Source organism: Tauraco erythrolophus, chromosome 4, assembly GCF_009769465.1.
Source record: "Tauraco erythrolophus isolate bTauEry1 chromosome 4, bTauEry1.pri, whole genome shotgun sequence".
NCBI classification, from domain to species: Eukaryota; Metazoa; Chordata; class Aves; order Musophagiformes; family Musophagidae; genus Tauraco; species Tauraco erythrolophus.
The window spans coordinates 80,340,361-80,362,647 of NC_141468.1; the positions used below are offsets into that span (position 1 = coordinate 80,340,361).

The 22,287-nt window shown below is 39.1% G+C and overlaps 1 protein-coding gene across 5 annotated transcripts in view; it reads right to left on the reverse strand.

Moving 5' to 3' along the window:
* SOX5 (SRY-box transcription factor 5) overlaps positions 1-22,287 on the reverse strand; it is a 299,360-nt gene that overhangs the window by 90,945 nt on the left and 186,128 nt on the right. For 3 of the 5 annotated variants that reach the window (XM_086610564.1, XM_086610565.1, XM_086610563.1), the window contains one exon: positions 4,850-4,970. In XM_086610564.1, coding sequence (XP_086466690.1) covers positions 4,850-4,970 — 121 coding nt within the window. Of the gene's footprint in view, positions 1-4,849; positions 4,974-22,287 lie in introns of all 5 variants that reach the window. The other 2 variants (XM_086610561.1, XM_086610562.1) reach the window with 1 other exon arrangement.

The window sequence follows — 22,287 nt, forward strand, 5'->3', positions numbered from 1 at the left end:
ATACTTTCAAAGCATTTCACAAATATTAATTAGCTCTAAATAAATTCTAATTATTTCTAAGAGTGGCCCTAGCAGATCTATATCATCTGGTGTGAAATCTGACTTCAGTGAAGTCAACAGCAACAGCTCCTCAGACCTCAGCAGAGCTGACATTTCACTCGCCACTGCTAAAATGCTGGGAGTCATGTGTATTAGCTAGCAAGTACCACAAGTGGAGCTGAACTAGTAATAGCAGTAGCAAGAAATGATAGGGTTACGAAATGCCGGTTGAGAATAAAAGAAGGGTCAAATGACCTGAGCCAATCTGCAAATGTGGCAGAAGCTTTGCCAGAGTTTGGGGAACGCAGTAATCGGACTCTCTTTGGTTTCAACATCAGCTGAAATGGAAGGCGCTCACCTGCGGCTAAAACCAGTTCATACTTAGGATACTGGGGTTAACTCCTAACATCTGCTCATGCCATAGGTCACTAACTCAGTTAACACACCACTTCGAAACATCAACTCTTTATAAAGAAATTTGCATTATACATCTATATAAATATTACATATAATGTATATAATAAAACACATACAAAGAGGTTTGCATAAAAAAAACTTAAATTCTAAATAGCAGACAGTGAATAGATAAGCAGGTATGTAGCAGGTAGGTAACCAGTATTTTTTCTTGCTAATCGTGGACAATACAGTCCATCACATACTGCCAACTTATTTTTCTCATGTGAAAAAAATGCCCTGGTTGTAAATAATAATATTAAATATTTTACACACCACGCAATTATATCTAGGTATAGAGGTTAAAACTCAACTGGAACCATAGATTATGAATCTTTTTCTCAAATAAAAATGTAATCCTAATAGGAGTTCCTCCCTTTTTCTCTGCCAACTTTACCACCACACAATATGCCATAGAGAAAAAAGGGGAAGTGTCAACTTGTGTAAATTGTCCCTTATGTAATGCAAACCATCTGTTTAAAAAACAAAATAAAATTAAAAACCAAGCCACTCCCAAGCATGATCTGCTTTGGAGAAAAAGAAAGAAAAGGAAATTTTCTACATCAAATTGGAAGCCAAAGACCATGATCTGCCATGCAACCATGGAGGAAATATTTACCCCTCTCCTCCCTGTATTTACCCAATTTTGCAAAATATTTGGAGAAGTGTAAGTGAATAATTTGCTCTGCATGTATTAGAGATTGATATTGTTGTGTTCTTTTGAGAATTTCACTGTCTAGAATGTTTCCAGTCAGGTAGGGACCGAAGCAGAGAAACCTCTTTGTTTTCAACAACAAACAGAACAGCTCTCACATGGTGATGCCACCACTAGGTGAGAAGGTCCCTGAGTTTGCAGCTGCTGGAACCTGGCAAAGTACAGAGGGATAAAGTATCTGTATACTCTTTCTCTTTTCTTCTACTCTTCTTCAGGGATCTGCCATGAGAGGAATCTAAATGGACCCCTGCTATGAACTGTTATGACTATTCTTGTGTTATCTTCAGTCAAATCCTCAGAAAAGGAATTACATGTAGAGAAAACAGTACTCTTCCCTTCTGCAGTCTCCCTCTGGATAAGTCATTAGTCCCTTGGGAAGCACTAGCTGAGGAACCCTAACACATACACTCTCCGAAACCACTGGGAGACATACATTTGACCCCCTGTTGCTCTAACACGGACAGGGGAACCAGAAAGCATTGAATAAGTTAGTTTAGTTTCGTTATCTGAGGTGAATGAAATAAAAATAGAAGTATAACTAGGTATTCATCATTTTTTCTCCTTCACTGACCTCGAGGCTTGATCACACATTCTCTTCCAGCTGCAGCTGTGCTGGCTGAAGAGGCCACCATCTCCAATCACAGCCCCCTGCCAAAGGTTACCACTGTGACCAAGCTGCTTGTTTAATCACTTCCCAACACGTTTCCACTGAAACGAGCCAGCTCAGTTTAAGCAATTTTAACAGAAGGTCCTTACTGCCCTAGCCTGGACAGAAGCAAGTTAGGGAGCGCTTAATCAAGAAGCTTGGTCAGTATGTCAGGAGTTAGAGGCATAGAGATGAGCCAACTGGAGACCTCTTTAGCTACTTGGCCTGCAGACAGAAAGCAGCAAGTAACCCCTGCATCGGGTGTGACCACCAGCACCACTGACCGGAGATCTGTGGCGCCTTAGATGACATGCTGCAGATTTTAAGAAACTCTTTTGGAGATTCGACTCTTCAAAGGGGCAGGGCACACAACGGTATAAATTCCCCTTTGAAGGTGTCCCCGACTGGATATCCATAATTAAGGTTCTCAGCATCATTAGTTATGGAAATACTGGTTGTCACAATTCTCTCTTCCTTCTTCCCCAAATTTCCAAATCTCCCTTTTACTGAGAAACAGTATGTGGAAATTTTCATAGCTCATTGTTATTTGTGACTGGAACTTAATTGTCCCATGGAAACTTTTATCATTCCTATGTGTGGGTTGTTAAAGCTAGTAAATAACAGAATCATCAATAGAGAATTCCTATCAATCAGCTGTACAAAATAATTCTGAAAATCTAAGGGGCAGGCAGGTTTTTCCAAAAGAACTGGGAAGATGTAGCAGTAAATTCCATTTTCATAAGGTACATAAGCCAAATTTAAAACATACAATGACAGTCAGGTAAAGATGCTGGTAGCAGGGTCTTCAGAAGTTCCTAGAAAGGCCTCACATCCAAAAGCAACCTCGGAGAAAGTTAGGCATGTAACATGCAGAGAAGCTGAGCAAATTACTCTGCTGTACATTCTCCATTGCAGTGCTATACTGGTACCCACTCTAGCTGAGTTCAAGCTAGCATAGGTGACTGCACTGAAGTTTACAGCACAAACACTTCCTAATATCCCTGAGACTTAGATCCTAGTGCCTTTGTCGCTCTTCAGCTGAAGATTTAGTCTCCTAAAGCACTCAGGTGCTTTAGAAAATTATCCAAAGCTCTTTGGTTTATAATGTACCACATCTTTGCCAAGAGGACTGATACACAGAAGGGCAAGCAGAAAAGTGGGAGAACTATGTTTTAATGGCCTGTCAAAAACATTACTTGATGTGAACATGTTATAGTTTTAAGGCAGCTACGTTTTTCATTGCTACAAGCTTTCTAGGTGTAGCTAAATCCGTACATGCTTTTTTGTTTACACTAAGCTGTGAGTGAAAAGAAAAAAATCCTTTGGACTACTTATCACTTTTCCTCAGCTTCTCAGTCAAATTCAGTCAAACATGCCAGGGAATCACCAAACACAGAGCTGTCTTTTTCCATTGGCTTCTGCTCAGTCCTAGACCTTGGCATGCTGTTAGTTCCAAGCCTTACTGCCAGGAGCAGCAGCAACTTTGCTCTTTTTTTTTTCTGTTTCATTTTCAAGGTTACACAAACATGCAATGTCATATGTACTTCATGGATGTGAGGAACTATAGGACTGTCTTACAGTTAATGTACACCCAGTAAAAAGAAGAGAAAAAACCAACCTCAACTCCTTCTATCCAAACCAGACTTCATTAACATGGAACTAATTTAATCTGCCAGATATATCTAACGGGGTGCTTTCCTGACCTTTTCCAGGCCTACAGTTACGGTAGCATTCACATTCAGTGTGGCTTTCAGTTAAACGTTCTGTAATGTGAATCACTACTTCTCCCATTTGAGAGAGACTGAGTGTGAAATCACTGGAAGAACTGAATGAGCCTATGCTTTGGTACTGCAGCTGCTGAGGGACGTGAAGTGTTTTGAACAGTAATTTTCAGTAGTGGTCCCAGTCTGTAAAATATTAGGAAAAGGGATTAGTGGCCAAAGAAACTCAAGTTTGTGTTCAAGTACTGTATCTACAACGTTACAGAAACTGAAAGAAATCTGAAATTGTGGGCTAAGCCAGTTTAACTAAAGGAATTTTTTCATGTTCTAATTTTATGAAACTGCTGCAGTGGCAAGTGCTGCGTAACTCAAAACAACCGATGAATTCATGAATTAGTCAATGATACAGATGGATATGCTGACACGGACATAATAAAGCTAAACACCTGTGCTAGAGACAGAGATCGGTAGAACAAGCGAGTCCTAGACAACTCAGTAGGAAACTCATGTCAGAAGAGTTAAACAAGCACGAATGCATGAAAATAAGTCTATGAAATTCATGCTTTAGCTAAGCCTATTCATGGAAACGGAGTTCCTAGATTATTCCTTAACTTGTATTTATTATCATCCTGTTGACACGATCATGATATCCTACAGAAGGCTTAAATAAAATTTCCAAAAAAATCTCAGGAGTGTAGAGAACAATACACATCTTTCAAAGACTAAAAAAGTAGATGCTATATTTTTTAGTGTTAGGCTCTCATAAATATAGTCATAGTTTGTGTTAGTCCATCAAACTGAAAGGCATATGCTATCTTTGATCTCTGTGCAGAACCCCCGTTGAGATTAATGTAAGTTCTGTGTGAAGAAAGAGACTAGAATAGGCCCTCAGTTCACAAATAGCAAGCAGGCTGCTTCAGGAAAAAAAAACATATTTTCTTACAACAGTGTTAAAATTTATTGGGAAGTTTCAAATAGCTTCTCTTCAGATGTATGTATGTATGTGTGGTCATGAGCATGTTCACTTGTCAAAAAGATCTGTCAGAAAGAAGGTGCACAAACCTACTTGTGTGAAATGTTTTGCTGTTACATTGAAGCACATACTTCATCTCTGACAATCCCTTCTCATACGATAATGACTAATCCTCTATTTTATACTCATCTGTGCAAGTTAATGGCTTTGCCCATCAGAGTAGAGAGGTGATACTTATATACAGATGGTTGTGAAATTGTGCCCTATACCCACTTCCAGCTAAAAAAATCTACAGGACTTACTGCATCCCGCTTTGTAGCTGAAACCAGGAGGAAGAAGGAATCCTTGCTGTGCAGCTGCTGCTAGGGTTCGTTGGTCTGGAGGGAATACGGGAATCATTAATGGAGGCAGCTGACCCTGGACCTGCTGAACAGGAGAGGGAAAATCAAACGCGGAATTTTTCTGGGGAAAATGTTTGCTTACATGCTTTCTCTTACTTCTGATCTGAGAGGTCAGGTTTGAATATGCTCCTCCATAATAAAGGTGTTCCAGTAGCATCAACTATTCAGCCTCATCTTAATTACCAGAGCACTTCATTTGTATTATATTAATCCAAAATAAATCAAAAAATTCCACTAATGCGTGCCTATATCCCAATTAATTACTTCCCCCACGGTCTGCAACACCTCACTTCTCTTTGACAGCAGGGTGGGTTTTTCTTCTCTTGTATTGTGTTGTGTAACAATATCTCTGTCTCAGACAGTAGCTTTCACCCTGACTCAGCCCAAACACAAAGATCCACACATACAGAAGTACACGTATGTGCATAAGTAGCGTACAGCACAGTCCGTACTGTTTTTCTGCCCATATACATGCACTTATTCGTCAATGTGAAAAGATAAAGTCTCTGAGATGGTAAGAAAAAAGGCTGAGACACTTTATTCACAAATAAAACACAGCTATGTCTGAAGTGTTAGCTGTTCAACTTTGCACAGCAACTGTACACAACCATGCAAGTCAGGAAATGGAAAATATTATATTGTAAGTGGATACTGCAGGGGACTTAAGACATGCAGAAATTAGTCATCAAAACTGGAAGCTGGCCATTGCACAACGTCTAATGCTATTGCTTTTACCCAGTTCTGTCAGAGTTTTTAATTGCTAGAAAAGGACGTGGACTTTATATTTCACACAGATGAGAAAAAACAAGGTTGCCAGATCAAAATGTTAAATGGCCAGTGTTAATTTAACACCCCCCCCCGGTACTGACCAGATCAGTCAGTAAAGGGAGACTCAGTTAACAGAGGTCATCTAGATTTTTAATGGCACTGTAAAGCTGAGGCATCAGTAGTAGGTATGTGACCAAAGACTACAATTGAGTTTGTGGTCTGCAGCCTTAAGAAACAAGGAGAATTAGGGTGCTGACAGACAACCTTCTTTGGCCAGAGGCATAAGAAAGTATTACTCCTTTCATTACTGCCTGCATAGCAGAACTGGCAAAAGAGAACCTGTGCCAGCTGCCACAGTTCAGGCTACTGCATCTTGACTTAATTTTATTTTAATTTAATCTCCTGAAGATCCAGGAGATGTCTCAGTTTACCCAACACTGTTAAAAGGCAGAAGAGCGATACGAAATTTGGGGTAGTAATCTCTTAATTTACGCCAGGACCTGCCAACACCTGTGTGTGCACTGATTGCATCTTCATAGTCTGAAACCATTTGCAAGGATGGACTTCAAGAGTGTTGCTGACGGAAATTGTTCCAGTGAGAGATTAAGACTGGGACTGAAGCTAGAGTAGATGTAGCTCCACTCACTGAACTAACTTGATCCTTTTTTTATTACTTCACTATTCTCCTTGCTATTCTGAGCCTGTTAACTAGAAGACATTCATCCTTTTAACTGTATTGCTAGAGGAAAAAAACATATAAAATGTGATTTCTTCTCCATCTCCACTCAGTCACCCTAGAACTGCCCAATGCCTGTCTTTTCTTCATGTGTTTATTTTTTGTTTGTTTTGTTTGGGGTTTTGTGTTTGGTTGTTTGGGGTTTTGTTTTTTTGTTTTGTTTTTTTTGTTGTTTTTTTTTTTAAAGACAAAGACAAAGTAACTGTATTCTTTTAGAACAAAAATGAACAGCCGTGTGGAATTTTTGCATAGTACTCTTCTTCGGCAGAAAGCCACAGAACTTTTTTTTAAATGGTTTCCAAGGATGAAAGTGACTTTGCCAAGCAAAGAAGCTTCAAAACAGGACTCAAAAACACTAATAGAAAGACAGATGGTTCTACTAAGAGCTTTGCTGCCAAAAAAAATGTTAAAAAAAAAGTGAAAAAAATGCAGTGATGTTATTGAAGCTGACTGCAAAGTTCTCTGATGACTGCAAATACTCTTGTCCCACTGCAAGTGTTAACTCTGCCTCCAGGGCTAATATAACTAAAGCACCACACACACACAAATTGTCATTGCCAAGCCCACAATGTAGCACACGTCTGCACTTGATTCCAAGTGACTGCCAAATACACGAGCAAAACACCACACTGAAAAATTCCCATTTAGGAAAACATTTACCAGGAAAATGCCCTTTCTTCTTAAATCTGCCTGCTGTGTTTCATTTTTTTCACATTGCTGCTCCTCTTTCTCTCTCCAAGGGGCCTTATACCCACTAATTTCAAATGACACAACCTCGGTTGCGTTAAGGAGGTAAGAACTATAGAGTGATGAGGACGGTTTGCATGGATACAGAAATAACGCAGTCAAAACAATGTGATTTTCATTCCAGGATGGAATGTATGTAGCACCACTCAAACAGCTACACTTCATCTTCTCCCAAATACAAATAAGTGCAAACACTAGTTTATTTTAATCTGATTACCTGACACAATACAATACAAATTACGGACTTTTCGTTTTTATGCCTCATTTAACTACTACATCTTAACTTTTGTTGTGTTTATTATTATTACCCAGAATTGCTAGGATACAACTGTTTCAAGTGGCACAGAACACAGGCCCTCCTTCTGAGCTTTACACGAAGGGTATTTTCCTCTTTCCTTCTTTTTTTAAAGCTATTATTACGCCAGTTACATCTCTCACAAATGTTTTTTGTTTTATAGCTTACATACTTTCCAACGTTTTCTTGACGGTAACTTTTGGATAACACATTTCTAATCTGAGCGTAATGGACTGCAAATCAGAGTTACTTTTCAGGCCTTTCAATTTGTTCAGCTAACAGACATATATATGTTCATAAAAAGAAACACATCTTTAACAATCTAAAACCGCATATAGCTGTCCAGATACTCCACTTCCCAGTCTCTCTACGTGATTACCTCTTCTTAGTTGTAATTTCTTAAAGGCAAAGACTGTAGTTTAAATCCTCACAAAATTCCCAATGGATTTAATGAGTTACAATTTCACCTTGTAATTTCTTATCTACTTTATGACATGAGTCTGGATGATACAGATACAACCTTCCAAAGGCCCATTTTTTCACGACACATACTATTGCCACAATGTCAACTAATTACACAGTTTCCTGATCTTTCTTTTCATCTGAATGCCGTCACCACGTATCAGATGAACCAGAAGTGCTCTTGAACTGCACGACAAATCGTAGAGACACTGATATAAACACTGGACATATATAAAGTAAGAAGGAAACGAACGGAATGTCATGAGAGCCGTAATATTCTGTACAACCAATTCACTAGTCATGGAATTCACACTTTCATTCACACATGTCTGACAAATAATTTGGGGCAAGAAGAAAGCCCATGTTGCAATGAAAGACATAAACCATATCCCTTGACATTCAGTTAATGAGAAATACTCTTCTTAAGGAAGTGGATACACAAGAGTTCAAGTGGGCCAAGAAAGCAAAGGTTCTCTAATTCAAGTCATCTTCAGTAACGGCAAAGTGTTTTAGGAGCAGAAGAAATTGTCACCAAGTTTCACTGAGAGCCCAAATCAAATTAAGGCATGCTTCATACTTGTCACTGAAAATCCAAAAAGGAGACTAGCCCTAAAGAACTTATCAATGAAAAAAAAAAACAGTATGAGCACGTGACAAGCAACTAATATTTCATCTACTGTCCAAGTGGGACACTGAGACATCTAGAGTTGCTCGTAGAGATTTTTGATTGTGGGAAGTACCTCACTGTATCTTTATTTGTTTCAGTGCCTTTGAAAAATCTGCCCTTAAATGACTTATCCTTATCAAAAGAAATTTGTTAGTAAACTTGGAACAGATTCAAGTTGTTGAAGCCTGGGCCAGCATCTTTGCAAATCTGTGCATGTCTTTTACAACTTGACCATAACAAATACGACCACACAAAGATGTGCATTCAGTGTAGCTACAGCTAGATTCTCATAATTCCCAGCTTCATTATAATTGTAGTATTTCTGCCTAAATTTTGGTCTCCTACCTACTTTTAGGAGCACACTACGGTTACCACAGCTACCTAAGCACTAAGCAGTATGTTTTTAACAGTTACCCCTACTGTTTGTTACTAGCTCCTGCTGTGACTTATATAAATTTAGATTGCAAACACTTGACAAATAGAGTTCTACTTTATTTTCTGTAAAACGTCACGTGTGCTTTGGGTCACTACATAAACAGCTACAAAGATAAAACAGTTTGAGAAAACATTAAGGTTGCAAAATCAGACATTCAAGGCATGGGAAATGCCAGAATCAGGGTAGCATGCATGGCCTTATTTTGGTCCTTTGTGCCCATGCATCCTAACATGGTCTTCAATTAAAAGTTCACAATTTTCCCCCTCAGATGACTCTTGCTTAATCTAGTAGGTTCCTAATATTTCTTAAGTAACATAAACTCATACTTTCAACAAATATAAGCCCCTAACATAGCAGCTGCTGCTGCTATGATGAAATAAAATTTATTTTATCTTCCACCTATTTAATTTCTGCAGTTGCTCATTACATGTTTATTAGCATCAACTTCTGTGTAAGTTTTCCTCTCTCCAATGTAAATATTCCAATGCATTTCCTGGCATCCATATATAACACTATCCACTCAGGGGCGAATACTGATCTTCCACCCAACTCTTTTTCTTCAGAAGCAATTCCATGCATTTTGGTGAGACTGGTGACAGAGTAACGAATTACTCAGTGTGAATAAGGACGGCTGCTAAAAGCAACACTCCCTTCTCTACAAACTGACAAAACTGAGCGGCGCTTTACTCTTGAGCTGTTTAGAAGATGCCCTTCAAGAGCTGTGTGAGCATCTTTGCTGAAATGATCTCTTACATGGCTTCTTCATGTAGAAGTGTGGCTAATTTTTATTTTCACCTGAGCTATTCTCAGCCACCCCAAGGAAGTTCAGATTTTACATTCCTAGAACAGTGGATGTGCATGAGTGACTTCTTTTACTTTAAACTCTTGTATGAACATCTTCTTGCCTGTAAATTCGTTATAAGTTAAGCTTCTCTTACGCTGTATATGAAAGAACGTAACATACATTTAAAATGCAATAACATAAATCTGTCCTTCAAAAATGCCATGTTTAATTGCATTGGTCCCCCTCCCTCCAGAAACACTTGGCTCATGGTGGTGCGCCCTATGCCGAAGGACTGGATTCTTTAATTAGCACATATGTTGGCCATCTCTTTCTCTTTCCCTCACACCCCCCCATGTCTATCTTAAGGGAAATAAAAATATATGTCCTCATATAACTACAATCTGCTATTTTCCCTTACAGTGACGTTTAAAATAAGAAAAGAAAATGTTGTTCTCCTCATTCTCTTCCCTACATCAGTTCCCTAAATTGACTTAAGTGTGTCCTAAATCTATATGGCAGGGAGCCTTGCCCGTCCAGGTAATGTAATGAACACTCTCCTACTGAGTTTGAGGCGGCTTTTTATAGGGTGTTTTGTGCGTGCTTAAGATGCAAAACAGAAGGTGGATGCCAAGAAGTAGAGATGCAGAGAGGAAGACACTGACGAGCAGACAGCACACTCATTCCACCCCATGCTCTGACCTAACACTTTGCTTTTACTACTGAGGAGCAGCTGACTTACTTGCTAGACATACCGGTATAGGGGATCCTGACAAAAGATTTTGTGAAGGTTTTTTCTTTCTAATCTATACCTGAAAATTCTTCTATAGTGGAGGATTTGGGCACTAAACATTATTCTTCCCGTTGCTGCATAAGAGGCTTATGCAATTCATATCACCACTTACAGAAACTCACCCTGTCTGAACAACTCAGTTCACTGAACAGTACCACCTCACTGTTCACAATTGTTTGCAAACAGTGACACTGATCACAGAACAACATGCTCTCATAGAGGCAATTTTTTAAGAAGAATAAAAAAGGTTATTTAGGAAGACATCCCCAGCCCCCGTTACAACCCCACTAGCATAGGAGAGCTCTATTTGGAGTGACAGTGTGGAAAAAATTAGCTTGACGGAATATGAAGACAATCCTAAACAGGTAATAGTTGGTATGTATGCAACTTGTCTCATGGAAAACACAAGCAGCAAACTTTCAGGAAAACTGAAATGCATCTCAGAGAGTTATATAAACATTTTTCATTTTAAAAAAGCAAGGCTTATCAGGCTGCAAACTTTCTGTCTTTGCTCAGTCCTGCAAGAAAATCCAGGTGTCACTACCAGCACCCATCTCAAATTCATCTCATCCTAAAGTCTTTAAGTACTACTAAACAAACACACGCTTAGCCTTTTTAACTAAAGTGCCTTGAACTGCCAAATAATACAGACAGTAGCTGTTTCCATGTCTGTAACTTGCTTCCAAAGGCTTCCCTCCTCCACTTCATACTACAGAACAAAACGTGCTGGTGAGAGACAAACACCTTCAGCAGCACTTTCAAGGACATAAGCCAGAAGGACCTTTTGCATTAAAGAACACCTCCTCAATACTTCCAAGGGAAAAAGCAGTATTACTTATTCATTTACATAACTAAAATGAAGAACTTCAGAACACTTCTTTTATATTTGATTTGGTATAGAAAAAACATTCAGAGGATGGAAAAGCAGTAAGATGACTTTCTCCCATTTGGGATGATGTGTAACAAGAAGTATTCATGCTTGTGTCACTTAGCATGTAAGTTATCCGCAGGGCAACTCTGCCACGAAGGCTTTTGAACGAATAGCCCACCTGAAAAGGAAGAGGCTACCTGAAATGAAAAGAACATGAACTGGAATTCATTCCAATATGCAGCTGTTTTAAGTCAAAAGCCTGAAGAGTTCCTGTAGGAATGGCTGCTCCAGACTATACAACATCCCAGTGCGTGGGATCCTCTGGCAAAGAGGACTTTCAGGGCAAGCTACTGTAATTCAGGTAACAGCTACACTGTAAGACTGAAGCACACTCTCAAGAGAGCCCTTTCTAAACACAGTCAGTTACTCAAGAGCAAAATTCAAAACAATTTGCTTGTCCCTTTTTTACAGAAGAAAAAGATCCATTGTTTGGCTGATTGGGCCATTTGTTTAATGAAGAAGCTAAAGTTAGCAGAGGACACAGAATCGGCTTCACCTTACTTAATACTCACACAAATACTATGTTTCCCACAGCATAGCTTCCAAGCACCTAGGCACCTTGTTTAAATGTTAGTCCCCTTCCTAGAAGAATAAGCCAGGACTGTAATGGAAAGCTGCCACAAACATATGGCTGTCAAAACTGCTGATTTATATGGTATATTGTCCTCTGTTTGCTTTTTTGCTAGCAAATAGCAACTTGCTCCTAAATATAATTGTCATGTAGCAAGAGTTAATCTGCAAAGTCATTCCCTTCAAATTGGAAAATCTATGAACTCACATTAATGACTGATGCTACCTCACAGCATATGATGGAGCACACAGTTCCCAGATGCTTGGTTAATGCTTTTCCCAGTGAGGTCTGGACCAGCGCTGATCATGCTAGCAGTAAGCTATTCAGCAAAACATTTGTCAGTGAAAAGAAAACAGGTGTGAGATTTCCTGATGTGTTTTAAAAGACAGCATGTAGGATAATTTCTTGAGCTGCACATGTGTACTGTTTTCTACAGTTAGCTGATCTGTTATATATTGGTTGAGTTATTCAAATTATGATCAACTATGGGGGTTTTTTTGCACATGCCATAAAGAATCAGAAACAAAACCAAGTATATTTCCCTCATCATTGTTTAGGCAGATAAATTCTGTGAGCTAGGATATGTGCCCCACCATGCTACCTCTTCAGGCCTTTTGAGGTGCCTTTGGGCTCATCCTGACACCAAAGTATTGTTGTGAACGTTTTCATGCAAAGGACCATAAAATGCTTGGCTATAAACCTGCCCAAGATGGTTTTCAGGTTGAGAATGCACCTTAGGTAAAGAAACATATTTCACAGAACCACAGAATGGTTTGGGTTGGAAGGGACCTCAAAGATCATCTAGTTCCAACTCCCCTGAAATTCATTCTAATTGTGGTTTTTACTCCTATGTAGACGGAAGCGATGCAACTTTTGGGGTGTGAACCTACTCGCTAAAGATTTCTTTAGAGCATTTTCCCCAAAAGACCAAGAAATGGGTGGCAAGAACAAAGCTGATGCCATTATGCTTAAGCAAGGCTGACTGGTATTTTTTGTCATATAAAGTTATTCAGAGGCATCTGTGTTAAGGTCAGCTGCTACACCTCCCCCTTTAGCCATTGTTGATTTTCCCATAACATATTCAAACACCAGTAACTAATCACTTTGATGTATAAATTGCAGTAATATTTTTCCTGTCTACTGTTCAAAAAAAAAGAATTTTTTAACCTCTGAAACAGGAAGAACAGTTCTGATTCGGAAACCACTGTATTTAAGATGGTGTACAGATGAAGGCAAGTGCCATGACCTCATTTTTGACACAATAGTGAAGTCCAAATTCATGAATAGATCAATATCTAAGCTCTAAACCACTAAAGTGGACTGCCTTCTTTAAGAGACTCGTTATTTTATTAATGACCCTGAGGCACTCCTGGAGAAAAGCTGTGTATCAGAAGTAGTACTCAGACCATTGTTCAAACACTGCTTGATGAAATGAGGGACCACGAAGGAAAAGAAGATGAAATATGAAGGAAGTGAGTATGCTGTGGTACTTCAGTGGGAAGTAAAAGGTTTGCAAAGCAAGTCCATCTCTCATCCTGGTCTTCCTTCATCCCCACCATTGTAGGTACCAGTAACAGGGAGTGATAGCTCCCAAAAGCTTTCCTCTGTTCCCGAAGTGATACCTCCCCCTCTAATGCTCTTGCACTGCAGTTTTACCACAGTCTGGCCTTCTATTTCAACTCTTCCACTGTCACTCATTATGAGTCACCCATGACACACTGTAATGATTCTATATATAATTACAGTGAAATATTTAAGTCTCATTAACTAATATGAAAAAAATTCTATTTTCATAATCCTTAACGCAGAAACCTTGCTTATTCAAATTAGTTGACACCGAAGACAAGGACATCATCAGAATTCTGCCTTCTAACAACTATTTCTTGTTTTGGTTGGGGTTTTTTTGTGCCAATTTCCTTAATATGATTTAAGGTAATATTACCACAAAGGGAGGAAGGGGTACTCTTTCAAATAAAACCTTAAGGTTTCAAGATGTGTTTTTCATTCAGTGTCTCTCTGACAAGTGGAATATCATTAATTAAAACAAACACAACAATTTTAATGTGTAGGCGGTGGGCAAGAAACAGGGGTTATTTAATATCATGTAGTGGGCAGAAATTCAAAACCCATTCGGCTGCTGAATCATGTAGTGGTATAAACAAACACTGAAGTCTTATCAAAGTCATTCACTTAAAATCATACTATCTAGAGAGAGAAAAAATAGATGTAAAGGACTCAGAAAACAAACTCCTGACTGAAAGCCTGCACCTTCTCTTGCTCTCTTTAAATTGAAAGGTTGAGGGACATAGTGAATAAAACTGTATACAATCTAATACAGTACAGGGAAAGAAACATCTTTCACGCTGTGATCAATGTAGACTTTGGCAGAATTGTGTCTGCTCAGAAAATCTTAGACTTAAATCCAGTGATTAAACCCTTTGAATGTCCCTTCTTTTTCCCAATTTTATTGTTATTAGATCAGATACATGTTTCAGTATATGTCTGGTCTCCAGTGGCATCAGTCTCAGAGCACTAGTTGCTACAACAACTCAATGTGATTCTTTCCTGAAGACAGTATGATTGTTGTTATTATTATTATTACATATTGAGTTTTACTGCTTTCTACATGATCTTAAAATCCCCTGCACTTAAACATGATGGACAAATGGCCAGGAAAACTAAGACCAAATGTTAGTAGAGACCTTTGTGGAAAAAACATTTCTAGTGTTGGATAGCCTCTAATTACTGCCCAGGGAAATGCACAATAAAGACCTCTTTTCAATCTCTCAGCTGTTCAGACTTGTTTCTGACTGTCCCTTTTGCCAGTGGAATTGTTCCTCAATAGAGTCCAGTTTTACCATCAAAAGTTCAATTTTAAAAGTGAAATGGATTCAAGTGGCAGAAGAAAGACTGTTTAAATAGACACACAGCCACTCTTCCATTCATGTCCTGATGCTTTTTTTCCCTTGTTAACCAAAATCCTCATACGAAAATGTTTTTCACAAGTTTTGTTTGGGAACATTTTTTGAATAGGACTGAAGACAGTCTCTCATTTTGTGCCTACAATTTGGTGACAGCAATACAGTTAAAGCACAATTAACTGAAGATACAGTGATAAAGTTTAGACATCTCATCATCTGATTTCTGTGTACAGCCAGGTAGCCAGCTATCCAAACCCTGCAGCTTGCTACTGCACTGAATTGCAGGCACAAAAATTTTGATTGCTCTAAACATTTTGTCTTAGTTTTTTTCTTTGCTGTCTCCTTCAGTTCTTCCTTGTTTTCCTTCTCCTCCTTTATTATCAAAAATACGAGGAAAAACAACAACAACAACAACAAAAAAGAAAGACTAAACTTAATTGTTTCTTTGGCACTTCTAGATATGGACCGTGCAATGGAGAAGAAAATTGTCTACTTCACAAGAACACCTATCATCATAAATCAGTTTTTAATTTTATTCGTGGATTACAGCAATCAGATAAACATTTGCTGCCTGCCTCCCCTCTATATTGCTCTTTGAATCGGCTTGGCCCAAGACTTAGTTAGGTGTGGGAGTCCTACCTACCTTACAGCTCCCAGACAATATCTGATTGGTATGCAGTGGGGAAAAATATAATAGCATTCACAAAGCAGAATGCACGCATAATATATGAAGTGCAGGATCTCACAAGAGGGGGAAAAGTACAACATAATGAAAATGAATAATCTTTGGGTATTTTCTTCCTAGTCTGAAGTAGTTCTTGAATGTACAATCATTTTTTCTGGCTTGACTGCCTTTAAATATACACATACCATACTCCTAGTTCAATTTGTAAGCCACTATAGGTATTAGAGGACAATTTACATGTGATTTGCATTTTTTTTTCTGTGCCTGTGGTTTTGGTAAGTCTTCCAAACCTAATGACTGTTCTTTTGGCCAGCAACATAAATGCTGTAATCACACAATTATTGTGCTGGGAACAGTTTAATTCAGCATTTTGTTCTCAACCACAGAACAATTACTCCACAATTTTGGTTAACCATACTAGCTCACTGCCTGGAGAGGAAGCAGAATATTCACAAGATCTATTGTCTTACATAAAGGCAGTCAGTAGATTCTTATCTAATACAACTTTCCAGCATCTCTTTGCTCTTTGGGGTACTTCCACATACTCCCAGTTAATGAAAATAAATTACTAGCAGCACACTGTATTAGCTTATTCATCTCTATCTGTTGAATGCTTTTAATTGTGCATTTGCATACTAAAGAGAAAGGTGGATGTGATGTGTCTGGGAGAGAGGGATATAACAGAGCACTGTAAAAAGCTCTAAAAATACTACAGTGATGTTATCCATCTACTCTGTTCTAAGGATAAACTGTGGCCGTTCAGGATTCATTTTTAAGTTCTGCTCTTCAGCCATCCATTTCTCTTTAGCAATAAAAGGGATTTTCTGATCAATTCATTTATCACTCGTGCTGTTTATACTGAAACACTGCTGTCCACAAAGGACTTCTGAGATGTCTTCAAGCACAATTTGAGACAGAGAAGAGTTTTAAGCCAAAATGCAGTCTGTGTGGCTGGATGTTGGTGCGACTGAAAATCAAGGGTTTACAAATGTTTACTAATGCAAATCAGTAATTTTATTTCATGCTGGTATGAGAGAGCCGCAGCCCCAATGTAACAGCAGGAACTGATGAACCTCACGGCTCTCACCATGACATGACAGCACCTGATGCCACTAAGTTGGGTTGAAGAGAGAACAGGAACAGCCCTTGAGTAGCCTTCACTCACTCAATGGCACGACTGAGGATGTGCAGATTTATTTGAAAACACCAGTACAAACATTTACTGGAAGTGGGCTTTTTTTTTTAAATTTTATTTAAGCACTAATACTTAACACACTTTGTGCTGTAGATCTGATTCACAATAAAGTGAATTAAAAGTTCTGATGCTTCAGTAAGAAAATATTTAAGTTAGTTGACTAAGTATCAGGATCCTTACGTATTTTCTGCTCGAAATTTCAGTGCTGGAAACATTTTACCTAAGAAAACATAAACATTTTAATAATTCCTTTTCCACTTTTGTTTTTGTTTTGTCTTGCCACTCACAGGCAATACTTTCATTCAGAGCTGTGAATCTGAAAATTACAACTCTGGCAATGCTGCTGAAGAAGTAAAATTAAACTAATTTTAAACAAAGCTGACTCAATAAACTTAGTTCGATAGTAAGAGAGATCAAAAAGGAACCCAGCAGTAAACATGATGAAAACATAAAGTAATATTTGATTTTTTAAATGCCTTCAGCTTTTAAGTAGCATTCAGCTCAGAAAAGGGACTTTGCAATAATCATTATTTTCTTAAGGGCAAAATTTGACCTGAAGGAACTTTGTGTTGAGTCCTTGCTCTGCTGAAGTCAATACAAATTGACCCCAATGGTACTCAGCAGAAATAACTTAATTTAAAAAAAAATAACTTTAATTAAAAAAAAGCCACACAAGGCATCTGTGGAGCAGAACACAGGCTCAAATGTCATCAGCAGCAGGACACTGAGCTATGACTTTTCTTTTTTTTGCTTCATTTATGACATGAACAGTATGTCTCTTTTTGCTTGGAGCAGATGTGGAGAAAGGGCTTGCCTCTCCTGAAACGTGAGAGACACAATGTTAATTGCATTAAGAAAACAGAAGCCCCAATCCAGTTCCTTCCAATTCTTGGGCAACTGCTAAGCTTTCACCGGGCTACTGCACTCAAAAAAAAAAACCAAAAAAAAAAAAGACAGACAGACTATCCCTTCTTTAACTGCTGTATGTTGGAAAGAAAGCAGCTACATTTTACGATCCTGTCACTGTGCTTCAGGCACCACGTGTTGGCTGGGCGTTTTGGGTGATGCCGATGCTGCTCTGCCTTGCTTCTGGATTGCGATGCCCCTTAGGCAGAAGGTAAGCGTTCAGGCGTTCAGACCGGAGCAGTTTCAAAGAATGCATAGAAGGGGAAATACAGAAAACTCTCGGATCACATCAGCAGGTGCTATGTACATTGAGATGTTCCCAAAGCTTCAGATCTCACATTTGAACTAAGGCTCTTAGAGGGTCCGTCTAAATGACGGCCAGAGAGATGTGCATATGAACTCAGGAAGGGCTCTCGGGTTCCTCGATTTAGATGTTCCCAAAGACCATCTAAGTCCTGTTATCAGAGAGTAAATTCTCTTTTTTGATGTCACCCTAAGTCATCCAGATAAGAATTCTAGAGAAAATTACTTTACCAAACAACATTACAACTATGTTAGAGACCCTAATACTGTTCTCAAATTCTTCGCAGGCAAGGAAATAAAACGACAGCAGCGCGGTACAACACCACGCTGCTTGTGTATGTGCACGGACATCAATAATGAAAAACAGCTGCATTCTTGCAGCCAAACGGGTTTGAATAAAACAATCACGGGGCTCCTTGGCACCTAAAGGAATGATTTAGGGCATAAATTGCCGGCTTACCAAGTGGTCTTGAAACCTGTTATGTTTATACGAGCGCATGAGTAACACTTTAATACCCCATAACAAATCAGTAACTACAAATACGTCTAGCACGTGGTACGGCGAATGAAAACCTATCTAAAGTCTTTGGGTACGATACCTTTCTCCAAAAAGAAAACGATTATTTTAGCAATTCAAACCCAAAATATTTTGCCAGTGAGTTTGTTCATTAAAACATGATCTATTCTGAACACATCAAGTCCCTTTAAGACTAAAAGTCAGAGCTGTGTGCTCTGAGCCTTTTCATCAAGATGACTCATTCATTCATGGGAAGCATGGATTGTATGGCTGGCTTATGGTAGCACTCTAAATTAGTACTCACACAATGGAGAGCTTATACAATTGCAGTAGTCCATATCCAGTAAAACTGCCTTAGTGCCTTGAATAATGGGCCTTGCTAAGTCTCTAACAGTTCTGTAAGAAACTCTAAACAGCTGCACACAACACATGACCTGTGCCATCTTTACAATGCCTGCTAACCATGAAAGCAAGCTTTGGGAACTATTTCCTCCACATCCTCACCATTGGACAGCATCAATCCCTTTGCTTTTCAGAGAACAAGGGGATTTTTTTTTCCCCTTCTTTCTTTCTTACTTTTTTTTTTTCCTCTTCCTTTCCAATCAGCTCTCTACTGATCATCCTTCACACTTTAGCCTCTGCCCCAGAATACTCCGGACAATAGTACTGATTCCATCTGTGCTCTCCATTAAAGCCCTCGTAATCCTCCTCTGAACAGCTGGACGCTCAAACTCCACACACAGACACTCCTTCTGTGGAACCGTTCAGCTACAATTACGCTGAGGCTGTGCTTATTTCGAGTTCCTGACTGCAAATGCCTTTCCCCAGGGCTGCATGGCAGAATGTCCTGATGCAACAAATCTAACGATACGTCGAGACAGACCCAGGCTCAGGCGATAACGTGGTGCTTAGTCACCTCAGTGCCAAGCAGAACTTAAAATACATGTTTTGACAAATGACAATATTAATGACAAGCTTTAAACTCCCACCTTGTTGCTGGGTGTTCACAAAGAAGCATCTTCAGTTAATCAGTTTTGATACCTTTATTTTAACATCAGAAGCTCTGCAATGCCTACGTTTTGCTTAGAAGCCTTCTTCAAGAGCTGCAGCGGTTTGGCTCTCTCCTGGAACTGCATATATTCAAGAGAATGACCTGACAACGGCTGTCATGGCTTGAAATGACTGAGCGTTAGGGAAGGACCAGTAGAGCACACCCACAGGCAGGTCTAGCTGTGGACCTTGATTTTTCCAGGGGGTTAACTTTCCTCAGACTCAACCAGTGGAATAAGTCTCTGCTACATCTCACTTCGGACAAGAAATACATGAAACACATATTCAGAAAAACGTAAGAATAACTCTAAGTTAATGATTTTTACAAGAAGTCTATGCTGATCTTCTAATTAAAGTCAATAGTGAGTCCTACAGATCTAAGTGCATCTAACGTGTTACAATGTGACTGTATGTTTGTCTGCGTCTCTATACACACACGCATCATCTGTGCCCATACAGAACTATAAACACACACATTTTTCCAGTAGATGTGTGTGCACACGTCTCACACACCACACAAGCAAATGAAGAAAGCTATCTATAAATCTCATTTCTGGTATTTATTTTAAAATGTAAATGTCTGTGTATGTGCACATGTACTGATATTTACACATATATATATACACACAGTACCCACGAAACAGATGCCCCACACGCAGGAGTCCACACGCATATGCAAGTATACAGGCATGCACCACGCAAGAGATGGTGATACCCAAGGGAAATTTAAAACAGAACTCAAACAGTATTTATCGCACACCTCTGACAGCTTCACTTGCACAGTATACACTCTCCTGTCTGAACAGGGACGGAATCTTACAACCCCAAATCTCTCAGAAGTGTATTTCTTCTGCAGCCAATTGACAGACACGTGTCTTTTCCTTCCCAACTTTTCACACAATATTACTAAGATGCCATATCACCCATACTCGGTCTTAGGCCAGAGTGACTTCTGAGCTTCTCTATTTTGTAAACCATGAGGGCTAAAATGAATTTTTTTATTAATAGAAGTGGAGGATTCACAGCTTCATAATGTGGTCCACAAGACCTGCGTGTGGCCTTGAAATAACTCACAACATCAGACTCCAATCATAACATTATTTATGGAAAAGTTATTTCAGGTTATTTTTCCAAGTTTATTTGACCTATGGAATGAAGTAGTTTTACAGGCAGAGGGACTCAAAAATGTATACCAGTAATGTACACCGGTAACTCTTCTAAAATGCTCCAAAATGTATCTACACTGTTGTGGTTTTTTTTTCAAATATGCTGCTTTCACGCAATACGTTACAGTGTAAGACAGCATAAAGGTTTTATTGCTATTAGTTGAAGGTCTCAAGTGTAACACACAAGTGGCAAGTGGCACGCCTCTCCTAAACAAGTCAATAAACCCTCCCTACGGCATCAGCCCAGCGCGTTTACTGCTCTCCCACACGCATGACGTACAAGGACACAGATACACTGTCCATAGTTAAGGCAGAGATTGGCTTTTTGTTGTAAACCCAAGAATTCCAAGTACATGGTTCAAAGCACAGATAAATACCTAGATTAGATACTTTTCGACTAGTTCCCCCTGTGTCATGAGAGGTCATTTATCCTCCAAAGTCTTTACAGGTGGTTGGCTGTCAAAACAAAATACTTTCAGCTGAATTACAGGTGACCTGGCCAAGATCTTTTTGTGATACAGGATTTAGAAATAGGCGCTAATCGTATTTTGAAAATTCTTCTACAGCTCCTTCATGCCACATTGCTGTGTCCTAGAAACTTCAAATAAGCTTTATCCAAAAGATCTTGGCAAGATCTAGCATAAGGAAAGGCATGTTTGGGAAGTAACTCTCAGGTGCATTAAAAACGTCAGAATAGTCCGTCAGGCTCCAGCGGATCTTAAGGAGTGCCAAATATCCGAGGAGGAACTAAGCTTTTATATAAAAAATAAAAAAAAGGTGTTCTCTCATGGTTTTCCTTGAGGAAATAGCCTTAAAAATATAAACAAGCTCCTAAGAGTTTCATCATAGGATTTTTGCTCAATGTCTTTTCTTAATTGCTATTAAGGTGGGTTTTTTCTTGTCTGTCCTAATTACCTCTGGCAGATAGTCCCCATTTCATCAGAGATAAAAGCACTTGATAAAATAACCTGCAACTTTCTTTTTTTTCCACACTCAGGACTCAGATGGACACCGATACTAACGTTACCTCCAGAAATTCCCATTTACTCTCACCTCCAGTGGATTCAACAACTAGCTGTCAAACTTCTAGTTACAGGAACAGTGTGCAAATATAAATTGCAATTTAGGCACACAGAAGGAGCCTTTAGGAAGGAAAAGCTAGAATGATTGGCTTTCCTTTATCTTCATTTACCTGGCCTGAAATACCATGCCTAATCCTGGAAAACTAACTTGAAGCTCAATCTAACTGCCCACATAGGCTCTCTGGGCTCCCCTTTCCATTGTTCTTAAAACCAGGATTCCAAGCCACAGCCCTGTAATGCTACAAGAGCTTCCCAGGATAGGTTCTTCAGTCATGCCCCACTTCCATTTCCTTGCATAAAATATTAATATTTGGTTGCTAGGTGGTA